The following is a 16007-nucleotide window of genomic DNA, read 5'->3' on the forward strand; positions in this document are numbered from 1 at the left end:
TTTTGAGGGGCACCTCATATCTAAACCTGACAATTCCCATTGCCTGTCACTGACTGACCTTCACCAAATATACTGCACCCCAAGTCATCAATTGAGCAGCTGAGGTGGGACTAGTACAAGAAGGCTGGCAGAAGAGTCCCACCTTGTTGGTGAATGGCACCATTGGCTAAAACAACACTTTGTTGCAAGGTAATGAACCATAAATGGCATACATGACTACTGTAGTTGCATTCCTTTACATGTCAGCTCCAAAGTTTTAGTGCCTGGTTGGTTCTACACCAATGCTCCATGTGCACAGAACCCTTTTTCCATACTGCTATCTTAAATGTCCCCCAGAGACCATGTGCTGAAGGCTTGGCTACCAGCCTACAGAGCTATTGGGAGGTGGTAAACCTTTAGATTTCCTAGTGTAAGCAAGTTGGGTCATTGGAAGCATACCCTTGAATGGGATATTGGGACTTTGGTCTCTCCTTTCTCTAGTTCTCAACCACCATGAGGTAAGCAGCTTAGTTCTACCACATGCTCCCTGCCATGATGTCCGCCATGATGTTCTACCTTGCCACTGGTCCAAAGAGCAGGCCCAAGGTGACCATAAACTAAACCTCTGAAACCACGAGCCAAAATAAATTTGTTCTCATAAGCTGATTATGTTGTCACAGTCATGGAAAGCTGATTGTGACATTTATCACACATCAAAGACAAAAAGGTCCTGAGCAGGCCATGTAAATTGTTTCAAGCCCCCTAACATCTCTCAGACTCAGCCCCAAGGCAACCTCATCACCACCTCACCCTCCTCTGCCCCCTCACCAGGGATCCCAAGATATCTGCCAAGGAACTGAAGGCATGTGGGGGTGGGGTCTGCAGGCATGCCGGGAGTTCCAGAGAGAGGCAATGACGAGCAGAGATACCGAGGGCCAGACAGGCAAGGGTATGGCATTGGAGGTATGTTGGACAAGGTTGTTTTGTTCTTTGCTGTCCTGACCCTGTTCCCCTCTTTATGGGTGGGAATCCCCCTCGCGAGAATTAACAGGCAATAATCACCTGCCTCCAGCTCTGGAAAGCAAAAAAGGTTAGTCAGGGTCCAGATGGAAACCACACCAGTAATCAGAACAGGGAAATGTAATGTACATCATAACCATGTTAATAATAAAGGATTAAAAGAGAATGTCTAAGAAATAAAAGAGCAGCTCCCCTTTCCCTTCTTTTGTCTTCTGCTTCTCTGGCACAGAGAAGATTCTCCTCTCCTGCTTCTGCACTCAGGAGAGGCATAGAAAACCAGACTGACAGAAAGATAGACACACACCACAGGGAGTTAACTTGGCCAACACAAAAGCAGAGGCGGCAAAGCCCAGTCCAGGCCCTGTCACAGCAGTGGGAATTAAAAAAAAAAGTCCAACTCTTTTACATGAAGAAAACAAAGCTCTGAGCCTCTGGTCTGCCCCACAAGGGACGCCCTTTTCCATTCTTCCAATAAAGCCCTTTCCTGCTCAAGTTAGTGATGTCTTCTGTGGCTTGCACTCAGGGACCCTGATGAAGGATGAGCAAGCAGACAAGGCGGGCTGAGCCTGTACACCAGGTGGAGTTCAAGGATTTCTATTCCAAGAGCGAGGGGGATGGGAGGTAGCCATCTCTCGACGGGGGACTGAGCTCTTGCAGTAAGAATATTTCAATATTCCGAGTCAGAAATACTGACATGAGAGCCAGCCTGGGGCAACTGCCCTGAAACTATGAAGGAGGGAAGGAGTGAAGTTTTGGGGGATGGAGAATGGGCAGGACTTGGCAGTAATGGGCTGGGGTGGGGAAGACTGAGTGACTTGGGCACAAGGCTTATCATGCACCTATCACAGGCACTGTTCTAGGTGCTGGGTATATAGCAGCAAAGGAAAAAACCAGTTCCTTCTCCATGGAGCTTCCAAGCTGAGTTGGTGGAGGAAGGAGCAGCAAAAACACAAAGACAAAAACACAAAAAAAGGTCAAGCAATTGGGTCACATGACAGGTATGTGGGCAACCAGGCCAGGTGCGGGGAGCAGTAGGCACTGTGGGTTCCAGGTTTGCCATCACAGGGAGCAGGTGTTGCAACCCTGCACTGTTGACACTGTGAGCTGGATAATCTTCGTGGTGGGCACTGTCCTGGCATCGTGGGATGTTTAGTAGCTCTGGTCTCTACCCACTAGGAGTCAGAAATAACCACCCCCAGCAAGACAAAATGAATGTCTTCAGACACTGCCACGTGTCCCCTGGTGCTGAGCAACTACTATAGATGATTTAGGGCGCTTTTTCTTTTTTTCCTCCTTTTTTATGGTCCAGCACATGTCTACCTTGGCTAAGGTTCCACACAGTTGAAAACAATGTTTATCCTGTAATTTTTAAGGTATTTGGAATTTACTAAAGGGGAAACTTGGTATATCCAGGTATGGTTCACTGTATAAAGTAACTGGTCTCTTAAAGAAAATGAAAAGAATGGTTCTTTAAAAACAACAAAAAGTTGCTGGGTGCCATGGCGCACACCTATAATCCCAGTGGCTCAGGAGGCTGAGGCAGGACCATCATGAGTTCCAAGTCAGCCTCTGCAAAATCGAGGCGCTAAGCAACTCAGTGAGACCCTGTCTCTAAATAAAATGCAAAACAGGGCTGGGGATGGGGCTCAGTGGTCACCCCACCCCAATGTCTTTTCAAAATGATTATCTTATCAAAGAAATTCATATAGTACAAGTAAAACTGGGGAAGTCTGAGTAAGATAGGTAAAGTGTATTGATGTCAATATCCTGGCTGTAACACTGTGCTAACGGTCTGCAAAATGTTGGGAGGAACTGGATAAAAGGTGCACAGATTTCTACTTCTTACAACTGCTTATGAATCTATAAATTATCTCAAAACTTTTAAAAGGCCCACACACATAGCAAACACAAGGACAAAAGTAGGAAGCAAAAATCTTTATTTTTTAAAAAATTCATTTATTAAAAACAGCAATTTCTAGCCAAATAATATAAAGCATTTTAAATTATTTGAAAGTATGTACACTCTTTATATAAGTAAACACTTGAAACTGTACAGATTTAAACAAATATTCATTTAGCAAACAAGTTGGATCACTATCACCTACTTAGCACTTTGTAAGGTGTTTGAGTGTTTCAGAAACAAAAGATCAAAACACAAGAAAAAGTGCTATTAAATATTCTTATCTTGAACAAATCTGCTCTGTACATCAAACTACATCACAGTATTGTACAATAATCATGCCCTCATTTCTTTGGAAAGGCTATTTAAAAACCAAATGTACATATAATACACAAACTGGATATTTTACAGTTTCATTAAACATGTATTTAAAAGAGTAAGTGGAAGTAAATGCAATCTTCTTAATTCATTCATTTCATGGAAAAGAAAGAATATGGACCCTCTTTCCTTCTACCTTCCCAAAACATAAAGAGTAACAAGCTCTATCAAGCAATATCTACTACTGACATGGTTGAAAACGGATGACCTGTTACAAATGACAGACATCAGGGCAGGTGACCCACCTGCACATTGTGCAAGAGCCTGCGTTAAGCACATGAGGAGCACTGCTACAGTCACGCCACCTGCACCACAGGGCTGTTGGCCCTATTACGGAACCTTTGGAGGTGTCCCACCTCCAGGGTTTGGATAACTCAGAATTCTTTTTGAACCAAGCAACAGGCTACATTTACTTTAACAGCAGATAGAACCAATCCAACTCCAAGTTCAAAAAGAAATTTATAGAAACAGTTACAGATGTGCACAAGTGGTGATCCCTGATATGGTATGGTGGTTTTAAAGTGTGGGCAGTGTTTGTATACTTGTGTGTGTGGATAAAACATGTCCCACTGTAGCAGGGCTAGAGATCCACAAGACTGGTGCTCGGCACAGGTGGCTGAAAACACAAACGACAAGTGTTCGCATTTCAAAGAATGGCTGAAGTTGAAGGTGGCGTGCAGAAGGCTGGTGACCCTAAGCTTCATTCATAAGGCATGCTGCTCATCCTACACATCAGGCTCCCTTCATGTTTTTATGTGCAATTTAAGACACCTCATCGTTAATTCCCACTCACTAACTATGGCTCCATGAAGACTCACACTAAAGATACCACACCTGTCTATGCCAGAAGGCTGCAGTTCCCCACTTTGGAATACTCTGCATCTAAGCAGTTCAAAGAGTAGAGATGCTGGGCCTTACCCAAGGTCCTGGATCTTTCAACCACCTCACATCAAAAGGAGAACAATAACGCCCTGAATTCCCAGGAAAGCAAGATGCATTCTCAGAAGCAACCAATCTACTCCCAACTAAACTTCAAAATGACAGGAGAAACATTACATTAAATAGAGTATAGAAATAAGATTTCTGGAAGTAAAAAAATAGTCATTGTGGAATGCTCGGTGGTTAAAAGTGTTGCAATGTTTCACATATTAACAAACCTTACCCTTAGCAGCTTTCTTAGTAGCTGGATTTCTGTAAAGTTCTTTGCACTACTTATTGTAACCTATTTTTATTGCACAACTTTTGTGAAGAAACATTTCACTGTGAGCCCCTATGGCTGTTTTAAAAACTTAATATTTCTTATCACCACAAATAAGGCAGTTATCACTGCTCACCAATTAATCTTTGGCATTTTGATGTTTTTAAAAGGAAAACACCAATCTTTGAACATTTAATGTTTCCTTCTAGAGTCAGCACTGAGCAGCACGCAATTGAGGTTCTTGGGGACATTCCATGTAGGATTCCTCAGTGTCCTGGCAGGCTGCAAGACTTCTCCTCCCGTTCCCACCAGACAGACCGCTGACACACGGCCCCACCAGCCTGCTATTTAGAAACTGAGAGCAGAAGGTTCAGCTGAAAAGCAAGGTGGGGGGCTGTTAGTTCTCTTGTGGGAACACCCTTGAGGGAAGTGCTCTAGAGCTCAAAAACCAAATGAGGGGAAAAGGCCAAGATTTTTACAGTCACTTGGTCCTGAGCATCTGGAGGCACTGTGGGGAACTATCATCATCATGAAATCCAGGCGCCCTCAAGTCACTTAAACTTCAGGGATGATGATGGCAAAACAGTACATGAACAATGACAAATGACAGGAATGGATCTGCATCACCAGTGGCACCATGTCCTGGGCCCTCCAGCTTTCTCCTCCTATTCAACTCCTTAAAAGGCCCCTCTCCCCAGGCTCTGCTCACTTCCACCAGCTCTCTTAGCTTTACCTCTCTATCCAAAATTCTCTAGTTCTTACCATATACTACATTTCCAAACTACACTAAACTTAAGACCAGAAATAAAATATTCTCCAAAGCACTAGGCTACTCCTAATACAAAGTAGGTACTCAGTAAAAATTTGCTGGCTGAATTGAATACATGAATGATAATTAACACAAACTGGACTCTATATTTAGTTTTTATAATTTAGGAAGAGAAGAAAAAACAGAAACACTTCTAGCATCTATTCTAATCTCTCAAATAACTTTCATTTTTATCTAAAATTTTCACATTATTATGCATATTTTGAAAAAAATGATTCAGTACACTAAATGCCAGTATTTGACTCTTCCACAAACAGGTCATTTGTCTTAAACAAAGCGATTTTCACCATCAGAAAGGACTAAAATGCAACTGAAAACTCTAAAACCATCCCCAAAAGTTAAAGCAAGTCAAAGTTTGAATTCTTGCTCACCAGAATAAAATAGTGTGCAGTTTTTAAAACTAAAACTAAAAACATGTTTATTCAAACATATTACCTACTCAAGTTAAAAAACCAAGAGGGCATAAAACCACCAAGAATCTTCAGTCTGTGCATTACCTGTTCCATGGAAGGACAAGCAATGATCTGGATGTCTTCAGGGCTGAACTCTTCCTTTAACAGAGCATGAAACTTCTGGAAGACTTGCTGAATGTTATTCTTAAGAGAGAAGGTGATATCAGATAAATGAGAAAACATGTACACATCTTGCATTTGAAGCACTAAGAAAACTAAATCATCATGCTGTTTGCCAAAATGAGTGGAAGAAATGAATCTTTCATGAGATTGCCAAGACATATAATTTGCACTTAATATTTCACATGCCAGCACCACCTGATGAAGACTTATCAGATAACATTTCCTAGAAAAACTAAACTCTAGCAAGCCCTGTACCCCCAGAGAATAAGAGTAGTTAGCAATTCTTATATAAAAGATGAAGTTCCAAGAAACACAAAATGTACTTTAAAAACCAACCCATGCCTTGGATAAAGATGTAAGCTCAACAAAGAACTAGAAGTTATGAGTCTAAATTTTGCTATGATACTTATGCCTCGCAGGCTGCCACACACCATTTATTTCCATCACTCATTAAAAAAACAGGGTTCCTAGAATACTGCCTTCTCAAGTGCTGGGCCACTTGCAAAATGTGAGGGTCTGACTTTTTTGCCTATTTACTAGTTTCTATTCTCAAAATTAACATTAAAAGTCAGTCCCTGCAACTTAGCAAGACCCTAGGCAACTTAGGGAGACCGTCTCAAAATAAAAAAATAAAATGGGTTGGGGATGTGGCTCAGTGGCTAAGTACCAGTGGGTTCAATCCCTGGTACTACAAACAAACAAAAAAACAAATAAAGTATACAAAGTTAACATTAAAAACAGAAGACAAAGTAAATTTGGGGGGAAAAGACATAATCGACTTCACTAAAATAATATATCAACATTTTTAAACATCTACAGGAAGATGAGAAAAGAACACTAGGAGTCACTGGCCAACTTACAGATAAATTATTGTGCTACTCACCCTAACAGGTTTAAACAAGATGAACTCAGTGTCTTTATTGGATAGGTATAATGACATGCTTCTCAATGTCAAAGGCAGCTTTGCTTTTATTGTCTTATAGGCAGTCACCACAAGGTCATTGACCTTTGCTGCAAAGAAATTAACCCAGTTAGGGTCACAAATTCAGAAGAGAATAAAGAGAAAAATAGCAAAAGACTCTTATTTCCACAAAGAACATCTCTCACTTTCCTTGTTTATTTATCAAGTTTAACCATTAGCTCTACAAACATTTATTAAGTATCTACTATATACAAAACTAATCTCAACAACTAAGGCAGCAAAGAACTCCCCCAGCAGGCTTTAGGACATCCTTAGGGGCTGTAATATATGCCTATGGAATCTGAAGATGAGATAAGGGTTTTTTTGTTTTTTCTCTTTTCAAAATCATCATTTTTAGATACTTGTGAGAATTCATAGTAAGTGAGCTTCTCTATCGGCCCAACCGACTCAGTAAGAAGTGCTATCTGGCTCATTTACGTAACTGAGAAGATATCTACACATATCTAATGGAAACTAAATATCCACTTGTTGTGTTCTTATACTGCTTTATCAGACAGCAAATAGAATTCTAAAAGTTTTTAACTAAAACAACTATTTAACTCAGGTGTAGTACCTGAAAGAGCTACATGGAGAGAAGAGTAGTCATCGTGAAGAAACTACCTAGATAGCTACAGAAGGAAAGATGATTCCACACATGTTCAACATCACTCAAAATTAAAGAAATGCAAATGAAAGCAGTGAGATATTTACAAATGGACAAAAATTGGGAGGCTGAAAGACTGGATATGCATGTTTGACAAGTGTGGGAAGAGGGAGTCTGCCTTCCATATCTGCAAGTTCTACATTCATGGATTCAACCAACTACAGATCAAAAATATTCAGGAAAAAACTGAATTATGTTCAGGCTTTTTTCATTATTCTCTATACAATATAACAACAATTTACATAGCATTCATGTTGTATTAGGTATTATAAGTAATCTAGAGATGACTTAAAGTATATAGGAGGATGGTCACAGGGTTTTTGCAAATAACCCATTTTATATGGCAGACTTAAACATCGGGATTTTGACATCTTAGGCAGGGGAGTCCTGGAACCAATCCCCAATCAATACTGAAGGACAACTATATCTTCATCAGTTGCTGATGAGTGTTCAACCTCTCTGGAGGAATATCAGGTTAATTTCCAGCAAAACTGAAAATACACATGCTCTTTCACTTATTTTCACTGCAAAAAATATGTCCTATTTACACAATCACATATTAAAAAGATATGTGTGTACAGGGATATTTATCAAATAGTAATACAGAAAAAACAAAATAATTTAAATATCCACTAATAGAATTACTAAAGCCATCATGCTACAATGATGCATTCTGTGTATCCATTAAAAATAGTGGACAGAAAAGGACATGCTGGTACAGGAAAGGCTATAAGACACACAGTAAGTGAGAAGGCAAGAGGTATAGTACAATCTCATTTGGGTAACTTTTTCTAAGTCCATATGTGCTGGGAAAGAAACTGCCTTTAAGAGCAGGACTAGTATGCAGGTGGAGAAGAGAATTATATTTTTACACCTTGAAAAATTTTATAGCATGTGAAAAAACGTTTTTAAATTGAGGAGGGTTGTGGTACAATAAGGTAACAAAGTATATTGCCTCTCAAGAAGAAACAGTTCAGAATTGCTTATTTTTCATTAAACAAATGAAAGCTCCTTCAAGACACTTCCTCCGTGGGCTCTGGCTCTATCACTAACATACTTCAGGGATCACTAAATGGGTTTTCAGAGCCCCTGATAACTACAAAGTGACTGTGCAGGCTAGTGAATATAGTATCCACTCATTCCCTAGGATGAATTAACAAAACAGCATCCTCTCCTAAGAGTTCGTTCACCATGACATGATCGCCAAGAACATGACAGTCGACAGTCTGCATAAACTGATAACCCTGGGTTTCTTGGGCAGAGGGGCTTCAAGATAGCACCTGAACTGTTGATGCTCCCACCCCAATAGACACATAAATCTCTTTGACACTGAAGTGTGGATGTCATGTACTACCACCCATCATGAAAACCCAACTCCGCCCTTCACTGTAGCTAAATGGGCAGAAGATACACAAGACAAACTGAACTGTCATCTCTATATACACTAAGGTTTCCTCACTTAGAAAGAAACCAAATGTGTTATGAGACAAAACAGCAAGCCCATTTCAATCTGTCCTTTTGTCAGTTTCCTTTTATCTACTGCTGCCTTACTGATAATTCTAGTTATGCTTAAGAGTCCAATACATCTAACACTGAATTCTATCAGAATTCTGCTTGAGAAAATGACAGCCCCTATTTTGAAAGAAAGGATTTTTCCAAAAGGGAAAAAGTAATATGTTAATTATACACCAAATCTCAGGGCTTAGCTGTACTAAATATGCCTATGCCTATTTGCTGTTTTTATCTATTTTAAGAAAGATTTATTGCATCCAAGAGGTTTCATTTACATAAACATTTAAAATACAAATCAGCTCCTATTTCTAAATAAGCCTTATGAGTGACTGAAACCTTAAGCCAAAGGCTCCAATTCATCCTGAGATCATGAAATGACTCCAAGAGTCACCCTGAGTTGGGAACTAGGAAGTCTGCTTCTTGACTATGAAGAATGAGAATAGGTGGTGGACAAAAAGGCAACCTATGATCAGAATTCCCAATACTGTCGGTAAAAAAAATCTTGTTTTTCTTTTGACAAAATGTACTACTCCATCAAGTGTGCTCTGTTTTTTAAAGAGGTTTCAGATTTCATTCTCATGCACAATCCAAATGTTTAAAATAATAAAGACAGAATATTCACACTCTCCATTACAATATACAAAAAGTCATTTGCAATAAAACAAATCAGTGCAAACCTGAATTGACATCCTTAAAGTGCACATTAGGAACATTTGAAATACAATTCTGTCTTCCTTTCAAAGGTAACATTAACACATCTTCCTAAGAAATCATAGCTACTCAATTTCTTGGCCCAACTTCAAATTAACCTGAGGCATTCATAACAACTGAGAAACTTGGAGGCTTACAAGAGTTTTAATCCTTTTTCCCAAAGGAAATGAATACCTGACAGATATAACAGCCTTTCAATATGGAAAAGCAATCATTTCAAAAAGTTGATTCCAGATTAGGTGCCTGCAGACAGCTAACTTTTGTGGATGCAAAGCCAGAACCACTCTTTCGAACTCTCACTAGGAATAAAGAACTACTCTCCAACTTGGGCACTGCTTACACATTATTAAAACACTGTTCTTTCACCATTTCATTCTTTTCATTTTCAAAATATGGGTCAGGGTAGCCAGAGATATGTTTAACAAAATTATTTATTCTGATTTAATAGCAACTTAAAATGTCACAAAATGTACCAAAAAACAATCCACAAAGTTAGGTTCAATTTTAAATGTCTAACATCTAAAACTAAAGAACCCTCCCATCAGACTGGGGTTACAGCTCAATGGTAGAGTGCTTGTCTAGTGTACACAAGGCCCTGGGTTCAAACCCCAGCACCACAAAAAAAAAAATCAAAGGGAAAGGGATGGGACAGGAAGACATGAGGGAGGGGAGCAAGGAGGGTAGATATGATCAAAGCATAATATATGCATGTATAGAAATGTCAATGAGTGAAACTCATTGATTTATACAATTAATAGAAGGTAATTATAGTGAAAAAAAAAAAAAACCTTCCCCAAAACGAAACAGGTAGCATACATATACACAAAAATTTGCATTCAGGGAAGCGTAAAATTGGAAACATCTCAAATATATCTATGAATCAGAAAATGATACTACCTGCCAACTCACAACTGATACTTCAATTTTTATGATTTTTTTTTTCAAACACTCCAAAACATCAACAGAGAATAGAACTCAGAGAAAATAAGTAACAAAATAGTGGCCCAATATTTCTTCATACACTTGAAAATAGGTGTTCTCTCTCCGCATTTGTCTCAAATACAGTTTTGTTCACAAAGCTACAAACCAAGGAATGGCAGGTGTACAGAAATCAGTAGACCCAAAATGTTTCCATCCATGCCTGATTTTACTTTTAACTAGGTGAGTTTATTTTTAATTCTTCCTTCCTTGGAATGCTTGTTGAGATGCTAGCAGAGCTGGCCAATTAAGACCTGTTAACTCCAAACTGAATCTGCAGTAAGTCAGATGTAGAGCCCCAAAGTGAATAGGAAACAACTTAAAGCTGTCCCTGCAAGGACTATAAAAATGCAAATCAATAATATCTTAAAAAAGAAATCCAAAATAGTAAAATCTGATTACCTGGCTGCGCCCAAGGCTGCTGTGAGAGGGTATACTTGGGGCCTCCCTGACTGGCCATTGTTTTTAATGCTGAAACCTAGTAAAGGAGACAAGAAGAAAAGCTTCATTTCACAGGTGACAAATGAAAATGGTACCACTCTCAAAGGATACAAAACACCATTTAAGCCTATTAAAGCATACTGATAATCAAATGTGCAACACTAACAAAATTGCACCATATCTTATATTCCTTTATAGCTAATACAATTTTTCAAAAAATGCTTTCTTTTGTTATTTCAAGGCATATGTTAGCTTGCAAAAAAAACCCATACCAAAATCTTATATGGCATTCTGCCTGAGATACTTCAGGGAAGGAAGACAAAAATGAAAACCTAAAGAAATGTAAACACAAAACAGATCTCTCTAAAATGGACTGTTAATATTAAATTATTACTGTATTTTATTAGAAAAATGTCACTCCAGTCTACATGATAGGCAGAGAGAATGTCTTTTAAAAAAAAAAAAGGATTTTTGATACCATCAAAAGGCACGCTTGACTACAGGAGCTAAAAATACAGACTTGGGAGCCGATCTTCTATTCATCTCTTTCCATTCTGTAGCAGCAATATAGAGAAGTGAATGCAAACAAAGTGCATTTAGCTGCTTGGACAAGACTGCTGTGTTAAGTGTCGTCATACACTGTGATGGGGTGGCTAAACTGAATGAGAGACTGCAATTGCATAAAACATTTCTTTTTAATGGACAGTCATATACTCCCAAAGGTTCAGGTCATAGCCTTGGTCCCACTGGAAAAACTCATCAGAAAAACCTGAGCACAGATTCTAGCTTTCTCTTGAAAAGGAGCAAATATTCAGACAGAGGATGGGAAGAGACAGGCATAAGGTTAAATCTGATTTCTCCAGTTTTCTTCATTTCTAGTTCCTATTTCTACTCTTGGACCACCCTAGGCCTTTGCCTGTCTTTGCTGCCCATGTGTATAAACTTGCCTCTTTCCTCCTCTCACAGTGTTTCTCCATGTCTTTATTTTTCATTGTCAAATGTGTCTTTTAAAAACAAATCACACATAGGATTATAGTTTACTTAGACAATGCTAAAAGAAAAACACATCCACACTTCAGTGTATATTATCCCAAATATTTTCCAATATAAAAATATACATGCATGTGTATACATTTGTAAAAATGGGAACATTTCCCACTTAAATCTATATTCTGGACATTTTTCTGGGTCTGACAGTTTTAATCATAATGGCTGCTTGCTATTCTATTGATGATCCCACAATTTAACCAGTTTCCTGATGATATATATTTAGGAAGTTTGTTTTAAAAACATATACAAATTTGTATATTCATTTACTAGCCAGATAATTTACTTATCTGTAAATCAAACTCAAGGAGTATTTCCTTTGAAAGTTTTCCTGGGTGTGTTGAGATCATCTTTCCTTTGAAAGAAACCCAGAGAAGGCACAGTAGGAAGAAGAAATGTCTGGTATTCAGGGGAATAAAAAATATTCTCCCCAATAATTCTCATCTTTTTAAAAAACCCAGAGATGAACAAAGACCCACATCTCCAACTGAACTGCCATACCCATTTTAATGTTCATATCTTCCTTTCTTGATTTGCCACAAGGTTATAACTCCTTGAGAACAGGAATTAAATGTATAGGTCAAATTCTATTACATGCACTACATTAAGAAAAATTTATAGGGTTACAGAGGAAATTAACACTTCAAAGGGATTATTAAGAATAAACTTGCAATACATTATTAAACTGCTTGAAAAAAAGTGGTATATTTTACATATATGCCTGCATTTTTAGCATAAACTGGTCTCACCAGAAATACTTATAGCTTAGCTATAAATCCAAAATCATACTTCCTTTAAAATGCCTTAATTTAGACTTTTTGCTAAAGTAAAATCTTTACCTCAAATTTTTTCTATTTTACTTTAAAATAACACTTCTGTAGTACTTTACAATTACAAAGTGTTTTTACACACTTAATATTATTTGGTACTCCCAGTAACCATAGACAGGAGGATGGATGCTACAGCCAACCTGACTGTAGAGGTTAGAGAACTGATCAGAGGAATAGATCTGCCAACAGTTTCAGTCAGCAGGTGGAGAAGAGGGTCTGGGACCACACATTCCTAACTCCAAGTTTTTACCTCTTTTTGTTATACCTACCACCAACCCAAGTCCTGCTTAAGAGTTTCAAGCAATATCCAGTACCATAGAATTCTAAACAGTAAAAATGCATCAACAGTTTTTAAAATTTCAAAGAAAATAATCTGTTTCAAATGTTTTCAAAGGTACCTCTATCCCTAACACTCAAAACAATATTATATTTTTTTCAGGTCTTTCAAATACTTAGAGGTTTCCCTTGACTCCAGGTACCAGGGATGTGGCTAGAATTAAAGAAAATGAAGCATCTCAACAGGAGAGCCTAGAAAGAAGCCACATAAACAAAAAAGCCAACTTGCAGCAGATAAAAGGGCGCTGGAATCATATCTTGAGTGTTTAGGTTTGAAAGTCTTCTGACATGCCAAGAATGTTCTCTAGACACAAGTTTGTTTCATTGTATCAACCCATATATGTGTATATATATATATATATATATATATATTTTTTTTTTTTTTTTTAACCAGTCAATTTATTTGTTTTGTTTTTGTTTCTTTGCAGTACTGGGGATCAAACTCAGGGTCTTGTACTTGTGAGGCAAGCACTCTACCAGCTGAGCTATCTCCCCAGCCCTAATCAGTCAATTTATAAATAAGCTGAGAACCTTTGATGATAAGGCTTACATCTAAATGGTAATACTGAGACCTACAAATGTACATTTAAGTGAAAAATGAAATCCTGTCTCCTTTCTGTACCTATGGATATTGTAATCATTTATCAAGGTACAAGCACAGTTGCCCTTATAAATACTAACTAAATAGAAAAGCCTGAGGTTCTGAACTTGCAGGTGATAACGCTGAGGTATAACCTTTAGAGAAAAGCATTTTGAAGTTCTAAAATCTTTTTTCTCTTCTGCTACTCAGAATGCTAGTAACAGTCACCAAATAAAGTAAAAATGTTGGGTCAACAAATTCTAAGACACAATGTCTTAAATGATCACATATGTCGGTGTGAACTCTAGTGTTTATGTGTGTGTGTGTCTGCCTGCCCGTCTGACTCTCTGTCTCTGACTCACTCTATGCCAGCAGGACTGGAAGGAACCTGAATTTGGAATAAGATAACACAAAAGGGATGCTCGGTCCTCTAGACTGTGGTATCCACTAAATACTAGGACTAGAAACTCACCAAACAGCAGTGAGGGACAGAGGAAACTGTGTGTGATCTGAGCAAGAGCACTGTAGACTGATCACGTGAACTGAGACTGGGCTCTTCATGATGGTAAGACACAGGCCCTTCCCTTCTTACTCCATAGTGAAGGGGATATAAAAAGAGGTCCCTAAGCCATGTTTAGTGGCACACACCTCTAATCCCAGTGACTCAAGAGGCTGCGGCAGAAAGATATCAAGTTTGAGGCCAGGAAATGTGGTGAAACCACATTCTCAAAATGAAAAATTGAAAGGGCTGGGGATGTAATTCAGTAGTAGAGCACCCCAACACTGCAAAAAGAAAGGAGGTTGGTGAAGAGGTCCATGAACACTTGTCCGGGGAATCCCCATTATGTATGTGCAGCATGTCCATGGTGAACTATTACATAATTCAGACTTGGAAGATTTTTTCTTATGAAAATATCCATTTCCTTTTTAAATGTTCTTAGTCCAGAGTCTTCCAAAATATGCAACTGTCCTGTTATACCAGATTTATCAAATTTGAGTTCTGAAGTCAACATGAACAACTTTATCAATAAATTTTGACTCTCCTGATTTCTAGAAAAACTGGTCTAGAACAAGCCTTTAATCCCAGAGTTTATTATAATCAACTCGCAGATTTCAGAAAATTCATTCAGCTGCTATTATTGCACAGTGTTTGTCTATAATATTTCCTACCAGTACTAATGTCAATGTACTCTCAGAAATACACATTATAGTTTACAAGCCAGTTTTCCTTGAGAATAATTTCAGTAAAAATGGTAACTTTTCTGAAAACTACAAACTATCAACACTTGTAAACCACCACCACCCTGCTTTTTTTTTTAAATCAAAATCTGGTACAGAATATTTTTACCACCCTTCTTTTAAATGTTTTGTGGTGGGGGAAAAATACACATATACAAAACATTCTAAATACTTAATATTAATGGACTAAAATCCATTAATACATTAAATCAATACATACCAATGAATTTTTTTTAAAGTGGTTGTTTTGGTTTTTTTTTTTTTTTTTTTTTTTGGTTCTGAGGATTGAAGCCAGGGGCACTTAACTACTAAGCCATTCCTCCAACCCTTTTTATTTTTTATTTTGAGACAAGGTCTCACTAAGTTGCTGTAGGGCAGGCCCAAAATGGCTGTAGTTAGGCTCTCTTGGTGAGGCTTGGGGGTGGAGTTGGGGCTATGATTTTAGTATGTAACCAAGATCATGAATACCCTGATTCAACCTATGTACTCAAGGTCATGAACATTTACTTGGGAGCATGCACCCACTTACATAACTTAATAGTAATGTGCCTTTTTTGTCTGGTCTGCATATAAAGAAGGCTTACAGAAATGACTCAGGTGCTAAATGAACTGCTTGAGGGTTAAGTGGGGCTGGCTGGGGGCTATTGCCACTTCCAAGTAAAGGAAGTCTACTGTCCCAACCATGCCTCTCATGTTTTTTCAACTGCAGGAGCCCCCTAACTTTGCTTCCTTGGCCTGAGCCACAGCAGTGGCAGGACAGGTGCTTAGGGCCTCACTAAGTTGCTAAGGCCGGCTTTGGACTTGAAATCCTCCTGCCTTAGCCTCCCAA

The 16007-nt window shown here is 38.4% G+C and overlaps 1 protein-coding gene across 3 annotated transcripts in view; it reads right to left on the reverse strand.

Moving 5' to 3' along the window:
- Positions 1–2921: 2921 nt before the first annotated feature.
- Positions 2922–16007, reverse strand: part of Cog3 (component of oligomeric golgi complex 3) — a 54767-nt gene continuing 41681 nt past the window's right edge. For all 3 annotated transcript variants that reach the window (XM_047552876.1, XM_047552875.1, XM_047552877.1), the window contains 4 exons: positions 11108–11183; positions 6763–6890; positions 5802–5900; positions 2922–4849 (listed from right to left, as the gene is read on the reverse strand). In XM_047552876.1, the coding sequence (XP_047408832.1) occupies positions 4820–4849; positions 5802–5900; positions 6763–6890; positions 11108–11183 (333 nt within the window). In that variant the 3' untranslated portion in view covers positions 2922–4819. The remainder of the gene's footprint in view (positions 4850–5801; positions 5901–6762; positions 6891–11107; positions 11184–16007) is intronic.

Source organism: Sciurus carolinensis, chromosome 5 (genome assembly GCF_902686445.1).
Source record: "Sciurus carolinensis chromosome 5, mSciCar1.2, whole genome shotgun sequence".
Lineage (NCBI taxonomy): Eukaryota > Metazoa > Chordata > Mammalia > Rodentia > Sciuridae > Sciurus > Sciurus carolinensis.